Raw genomic sequence first — 8,487 nt, 5'->3', positions numbered from 1 at the left:
AATCTTGCCACTCCTTGTGAAACCTACTGCCCTCCGTATATAGTCTCTTGAAAGGAAGCCACCTTGACTGGTCATAGTTAAACTTAAAGCTTTGGTCCACGAGGAAACAATACCATACTGTTTCATCACCCATATATCGAGACAGTGACTATTATAGTCCTGGTGAAAGAAGGCAATGGAGTTCCCGTATGTGGAAATAGGAGAGCAAAGCCGCATTCTTTCACGGGTATAAGCTGGAAGTTCTGGCAGCTGCATTTTGCGGAAGACCTCATCCCCCAAATCAAACACCAATACAAAATGGTGAAATGAGCCATCATCAGCCCTGGTGAAAACACGCCAATGCAGAGCCCCATTGACAAATGCCTGTGGTGCACGACCATCAATAACACATCTGGGAACCAGGCTAGCCTTAACCATTCTCCATTTATCAGTGGAGAGTGAATAAACTTCAACCTTGGGTCGATCCTTTCGAAGGTCAAGTGTATCTACTAAGGTGACAACCCTGACCACTTTATAGTCATTAGTTTTGGGATCAAATCCAAAACCAAGAGACGCGTCGAACCCACCATGTGTATCGAAGGTGACATTAGGATAAGGAAGTCGGAGAATCTTTCTAACACAAGGGTTCCACAGATAAAATATGTCAGTGTATGTGAATAAATCATCAGAAAGGCAGAGCAGACCGTCACAAGTACCGACCACACGGAATACTGGGCAATGGGACTCAAGGTCTGGACCGTGGAAAGGGAAATCTAACCTTGTGTGTTGTTGTTGTTCAGTGAAATCATCATCATCATCGTGCAATGTATACACTTCTCTGTCACCTGTGGGTATGGTACCAAACAATTTAAATGGTTGTGTGGGAAGCCTGAAGAGGAGGAGGTTTTTGTGGGAGTGGCGGAGATGGGTTGAAATGAAAGTTGGGTTTTTTATTAGGGATTTCCATGTTTTTGAAACAGAGGTACAGACAATGATGGATTTGATAGGTAGGCAATGGAAAATATGGGTAAGAATCTCATCAGGTAAATATAAAAATCCCCATCTATTCTCATTGTCTGACATTGCTGCTTAGCTTAGCTTAGCTTTCAAAGAGAGATGAAGAAGGTTGGGGTTTAGAGATGAAGGTTGTCGACTGAGTGGAGTGTAGCTGTAGAGAGTGTGCTATAGGATCAGATTCAGATCAGACAACGTTTGGATCTATTTATATATTGGAGGAAAACAACGTTTGGACTTTGGATATATTTTATTATGGGTTTTTTGGTTCCACAATAAAATGGGTTTACCAAAGCATATTTGTTTACATTTAATTTAACAATGAAAATTTAAAGGATCAGACTAGGGGTGTGCAAAAAACCGACGAACCGAACAAACCGACTGAAACCGACCGAACCGTTGCCAAATTTTCGGTTCGATTTCGGTTCGGTTTGGTTTCGGTTTTAGTTTTTAAAAACTGAAATTTTCGGTTTCGGTTTCGGTGCTGGATTTTTTCACCCGAAACCGAACCGAACCGACCGAATATATATATATTTATGTAATTCTATTACATAACTGATCAGTGGCTTAGTGGTATGCTACTTTGTGGAATGCTTGCTGATCCCAGGTTCAAGCCTTCGCGTGGGGGGGCGTTTCTTTTTGCTATTTAATTTTTAAAACCTTAGAGCATGAGGTAAAATACCGAAATACCCTCCCTAAATTTTAAAACCCTAGAGCGTGAGATAAAATACGGAAATACCCTCCCTCTTTTATTCTTCCCTTTTCTTTTCTTTTCTTCAGTTCAGCCGCCCCCTTCCTCAACATTTTCTCTCAATTTTTTCTTAAAGAGTTCAGCCCTCAGCCAGTCAGCCCCTCCTCTTCTCTCACTACTCCACGCCTCCACATGCCGCCCCCACACGTCGACCTTCCTGCACCAGCCTCCACCCGCTGGCCTTCCTACGCCGGCCTCCACACGCTGGGCTCCCTGCGCCGGCTAATCTTTTCATTTTCATGGAGTCACGGTGACCCTCTCTCTCTCTTTAATTTCTCCATAGTTTCCTCTCTCTTTTTTATATTCTGGGTTTGTTTAATATTGAATCAATGTTATTTTTTCAATTTTTATGTGCAAATAAAGTTAGGGTTTTGAAAAAACCCATGTGCTTGGTTGTTTATCTTTTCAATTTCTTCTCTCTTTTTTATATTCGGGGTTTGTTTATTTTTTTTTTTTTTTTCATTGTTTGCTTTCTTAGAAAATGAATGAGAATATTCTGGGTTTGTTTTTTTTTTTTTTTTCTTTGTTTGCTTTCTTAGAAAACGAATGAGAAGGAACCGAAACCGACCGAAAAATCGACCGAAACCGAAACAATCCGAAACCGACGGTTTTTCAACTATTTCGGTCGGTTTCGGTTGAGATTTTTAAAAACCGAAAATTTCGGTTTCGGTTGGTCGGATAAAAAAAAACCGACCGAACCGAACCGATTATAGCCCTAGATCAGACATTCCTATTCTTTTTATGTGTCATTGACATTAATAATCTTTTTATTTATTTATTATGCTATTAATAATCTTTTTTAAACTTTAAAAGGTCTCTTATTCCTATAAAAGATCCCCACTTTGTTTTTCTCAACAAAAAACAAAAGTACTGTCATGAGACGTGGCTTAGTGGTCTTGATGGCACCAGGTTTCATATTCGATTCCTAATGAGCAAATTATGAGATTCTGCCTGCAATTATCCCTAGTTTCTAGCTCTCTCGTGGGGATCGGATGAGGCTATGGTCACCTTAACTATAATAGCTATGGCTCAATTCAATGTTCTCTAGTAGAGAGTGTCCCTATGATCACATCCAGTAGAGTGTGTCATAATGATTGCCCCGGCCCCTTTATTTTTCTTCAAAAAAAAAAAAAAAAAACAAAAAATTTTGCCCTTTGTCATCCTCATGGACTTCATAAAACTCAGTTCTTCTATGTTAAAAAACCTCTCCTGCATGGACTTCAAATGATAGCCTATTGCCTTATAGGTAATGGTTAAAAAATATTAACAATGAAATCCTCTCTTGTATAGTTTTAAAATATATATACATAGAGGAAAACACCATTTTGGTAGCAATCCAATCCATCCAAATTATTTTTAATTTGTAGCCACTTTGGTCCTTACTATCAAATCACAATTTTTCTTGCATTTTCTTGGCAACCAAATACAAGACCACAAATCAAATTTACCAATTATCATTTTTTATTTTTTTGGTGGTTAAAGACCAATTTTCAATTATAGTAGATAGTAGTATCACCTCAGCAACTAAAACAAATCCAAAGTTGGACCCAAAATGATTGCAAGTTAAAAATAACATGATTCAATTTGATTGCTACTAAAATAGAGTGACCAAATTAACAACTACTAAAATGTAGGGACTAAATTGACATTGACCCCAAAAATATACGGCCCCAAAATGATGTTTTGTGCTCGCCTAGGGATGATAACTTGGATTGAGATTGCCAACTTTATTGCTGGATATATGAAAGTGAACCTCTAGCTAATGTAAGAAATTACTTAATCAACCATTTCAATTGATAGTTCATCCATGTTTTAATGGTTGAATATGCAAGTTTATAAAATTTTAATTAGTGTTATAAAATTATTTGGAGTGTTCATGCCTTCACGGAACTTTTTTTTTTTTTTATTTAGAGGAAACGATAGTAGACTTTATTCAATAAAATCATGTTGTACAATGAGGAATGGGAAAGATGGCATTCTTCTAACCAAACAATGGCCTCCCCATCCTCTTTTGCAACACTAGCCAAAGCTAAGGCAGCACGATTACATCATAGAGGTATACTATTGCCATCAAAAGAAATAAAAGAAAAGCTATCCGTAATTAAACTAATGTCCTCAATAATCCAGGCAGCTTCTAAACAGCAGGCTCTGTCCGAATTCAAGAGGTCCACAAGCTCAACAAAGTTACATTCCACCATCACTTTTAAGAAGCTGGTATTTTAACAGAACAAAAGCGTCAATCTCATCACCAAAGCTGCTGTGCAGAGGGGATTTAAATTTTTATGCAGACGATGACATTATGCCTCTAAAACTTCACCTTTATCGTTCCTTGTGAGAAAACCAAACCCCACAGAGTTGCTCTTCCTAGATTGAGAAATTGCCAGGTTGAGTTTATGGATTGAATCAGAAGCTGGGGGCTGCCACTTTGCTGTCTGAAGCTCAGCAACCCGAGTCTGCCTGTGCTGCACTTCCACAAACTCTAATAGATAAGTATCAGCTCGAGCCCACAAATCCTTGGATGAAGGAATTTTGTTCTCAAAAATTGGCTTGTTCCTGCAGTTCCAAGTCAGCTTGTTCCTGCCTTCACGGAGCTTTAATATGACATCTACGCATTAAAGTTCTGTGACATATACAATAAAATTTGTATTATCTATAAATAATAAATTGTGGTGGGATAAATTTAAATTGCAGCGTATGTCTATTTTTATTTTTATTTTGCTAATGGGGATAGTAGTCAACACCATTGGTCATGATTGCTCATCAATTCCATTAGGTTTTCTTTCTTAAACTTGTAATCATTCCATGATATCAAAAGTAAAACTCACATGTTATTTACAACAGACGTCATGACAATAAAAATAAGATTAGACATAAGTAATATGCAACTATCTTTCTTTCTTTTTTCCCACCTTTAACTTTCTATCATCATAGATGTATTCTATAGATAACTATAAACCCATTAAACAAGCATAATTGCTATCTAATTGAATGACTAAAGAGAAATTTAACACAATTGGGTAGAATATCCTTTGTCCCCAAAATACACAGGTAAGCATCTTCATTACAATACAAATATTGTAGACCAATGGTGCTTAATAATTTATGTAAACACACTGAAACCATATTGCAAATTGTCCAGAAATATGAACATAACAATGATGTAGCCATAAACAGAGATTAACATAAACAACTACAATCCATTTTAACATAATAAACTAATTCCTTACTAAGAAGTTAGACGCTATCAAAAAGCTTTGGTGAATCTTTTCTTTTGCTAAGTTAAAGTCTGTTATTTATTCACAACTCATCATTGACCATGATTGCACAAAGTCCTGCAAGAAATTAAGAACTATAAGTGCTTTACTGAATAATCACTAAAAGTAGATAAAATAACACTAATTAGTGTAGTAACCATATAGGAAAAACCTACATCTTTTTTTGTGTGTGGATAATTTAGAAAAAACCTACACCAATAATTGCAGTTTATTGTAATTTACATATTAAGAAGCACTCCAAGCCTTTACCACATGAACATGCACACTAAGGGGGATGGGGGACCGAGGTAAATGATCTAAAGTATAATCCAATGCCAGCAATTATATAATAAAAGGATGTTTTACTACTTAACAAAGGGAAATTGATTCTTAAAGAAAAATAGAGAAAAAAAAAAAAGGCAATTGTAAGGAGACTACACAGTGTTACAAAAGAAAATATGAAAGTAGAGATATCAAACAATTCATGGTAAGACAAAGAACACAAATACAATATGACATCAACTATATTTTACAACCAAAACAAATATTTGAATGCAAAGCCAACGCCCATCAAACAAACCACAAAATACTACTATGAGTAAAAGTTCGTATCATCCATCAACATTCTCTAAAGGCTAAGATACCAAGACCAAGAGACGCGTTGAACCCACCATGTGTATCGAAGGTGACATTAGGATAAGGAAGTCGGAGAATCTTTCTAACACAAGGGTTCCACAGATAAAATATGTCAGTGTATGTGAATAAATCATCAGAAAGGCAGAGCAGACCGTCACAACTGACAAGTACCGACCACACGGAATACTGGGCAATAAGACTCAAGGTCTGGACCGTGGAAAGGGAAATCTAACCTTGTGTGTTGTTCTTCAGTGAAATCATCATCATCATCATCATGCAATGTATACACTTTTCTGTCACCTGTGGGTATGGTACCAAACATTTCAAATGGTTGTATGGGAAGCCTGAAGAGGAGGAGGTTTTTGTGGGAGTGGTGTAGATGGGTTGAAATGAAAGTTGGGTTTTTGATTAGGGATTTCCATGTTTTTGAGACTGAGGTACAGACAATGATGGATTTGATAGGTAGGCAATGGAAAATATGGGTAAGAATCTCATCAGGTAAAAATTCCCATCTCTTCTCATTGTCTGACATTGCTGCTTAGCTTAGCTTAGCTTACAAAGAGAGATGAAGGTGGTTAGGGATGAAGGTTGTGGACTGAGTGGAGTGTAGCTGTAGAGTGTGGCTAGGAAATCAAACAAAACACACAGATTTGCACTTAGCATATACCAATTCATATGGTGACATTTACATCTTCTCTTAAGAACATAACTCAGCCTAACTAGTCAAATTTCACCTTGGCTTATAAACCTTGTCCAGCTAATTTTCTTGGGCCATGGCCCATGGGAGCAATAAATTGTATGATCCTATTCCACTGTCAATTACTAAGCATGCAAATCTTGAATCTTGAGTCTAGTTGGAAATAAGTAGCACAGTGGAATTGGACTTGCTTTTAAAGCTTAGAAATTTTAGTGACCTCAACCTTTCAAGAGTCCAAAACTAAAGCTTTTAATATTGGCTATATGTAAGTATGTAACTTAACCGAGTTCCCAATTTTACTATGTTATCAGTAGGGCTGTAAATGAGCTGAGCTTTGTCGAGTAGTGAATGTTCAAGCTCGGCTTGACAGCAAAAGCAGAATGTTCAAGCTTGGCTTGAGTTTGATACAAGCCTACAAATAATGTTCAAACTTGAGTTTGTTATAAAATATAAAAGTTTGAGCTCGACTTGGCTTGGCTCAATTCATTAGTCAAGCCAAGCTCGAACTCTATATCAAGCCCAAACTCAAGTTCAATATCATGTTTTTGAGCTTGAGATCCAACACAAGTATATTATCAAGCCTATATCAAGTTTATTATCTAGCATATTTGGTTTGGATGAGTGGTCTCAACTTATAATTAATTAAATTTTTAAAAGGATATTTCCTCAAAAAAAAAAAAAAAAAAGTCTTAGAAGGATATGAGTTTACTTGTTAAGCTCATATCAATTTCATTACCAGACTCATAAATAAGTCTAGGCTCAACTTATTTTGTTACTTTTGTATCGAGTCTTGGTGTTCACGAGCTTGTTCATGAACAATATTTTTTACTTGGGCTCGACTTATTTATTAAACAAGCCTAAAATTAAAACTCAAGCTTGGTTTGTTTATAAATAAACAATTATGAATGAACTTTTTTTCGAACCAAGCCCGAGCTGTTTATAAATGGCTTGGTTCATTTACAGACCTAGTTATCAGAATAAATTGGGGTTTTGAATCTTTGCTACAACAAAAATTCATGGTCAAATACCAAAATGGATATTCAACATGGAGAAATTGAGTCTGTTGCCTTTGCATCTAGAGTTCAACAACCTTACAGGTTTTGAGTATTTCAAACATACACTACTGCTTTTTCTTCCATGGGATAGTTTTACTTATTCTGGACCTTAATTCCAACAAGTTGCAAGGATCACTCTCAACATGATTTCGACAACAACACAATGTCCGGTGCATAAGAATAACATAAGCATTTTTTTTTTTTGGGTAGAAATAACATAAGCATCTGTCCTCACCTTTTTCGTTTCTTTATTTTTAACCAAAAAAAAAAAAAAAAAGATTGGTAAAAGGGAACTTTAGCAAGAAAGTCTTGAAACGCCTTTGTTTCTTCCATGTTTCTAAAGGAAGCAAAAGTTCAATTACCAGACTCTTGACAATCTTAATCTAAAAGTATGTACTCCAAATATATCATAGTATGAACTATGACTATGATCACCAAACACATCTTAGTTTACTTTTAGTATTAGTCCATTACTGAATTTTCAAGAAATCTAGAATATTAAATTTATTAAGAAAATTTTAAAGTGATTCATTATTTATTATATTATTTTGATAAGAATGTATTATAATGTATTGCTTTAATAATATTTAGGTCTTAAACAATGTTATCTTTGCTATATAACTTAAAATAATTTACATTCTTTTATTGTTATTAATAAATTTATTATATAATTTTAATAAATTATTGAAATATTTTCTTAATTTACATATAATTATATATTTTAACATTTAGTGCACTAGGTTAATACTAAATTTTAATTTAGTTTAACAAGCATGGTAGAATATCAAAAAAATTATTATTAAGAAATATTGCACATTTTTAATGCAATAAATAAAATAAAGATATATAAATATGAATGATATTATTGAACAAATTATAATAACTTTAAATAAAAATAAAATTAAGTTGCGATTAATCCAAACCTTTTACCTCGTTTTGGGTTCAAATTGCACCATACTTTCAAGGTAGCCAATCAATCCTCATCCCATTGTTTTTTGGGATTTTCCAACCCTTAAAAAGAACCATTGCAGGACATTGTAAATGATTATGAGGAAAATTTAAAAAGAATGTGTACCCTTTTTTCAAAGTAGAATATCATAA

At 35.0% G+C, this 8,487-nt stretch overlaps 1 protein-coding gene across 1 annotated transcript; it reads right to left on the bottom strand.

Moving 5' to 3' along the window:
* Window positions 1-3: 3 nt before the first annotated feature.
* On the bottom strand, window positions 4-1,241 carry LOC136063146 (F-box protein At3g07870-like; the record flags this gene model as incomplete). Its single annotated transcript, XM_065763084.1, has 1 exon — window positions 4-1,241. A coding segment is annotated over exon 1 (1,059 nt), but the record flags the coding sequence as incomplete, so codon positions are not given.
* Window positions 1,242-8,487: the final 7,246 nt, after the last annotated feature.

The sequence above is a fragment of the Quercus suber genome, unplaced genomic scaffold (assembly GCF_002906115.3).
Source record: "Quercus suber isolate HL8 unplaced genomic scaffold, Cork oak 2.0 scaffold_491, whole genome shotgun sequence".
In the NCBI taxonomy this organism is placed as follows: Eukaryota; Viridiplantae; Streptophyta; class Magnoliopsida; order Fagales; family Fagaceae; genus Quercus; species Quercus suber.
This window is presented reverse-complemented; position numbering and strand designations above follow the sequence as displayed.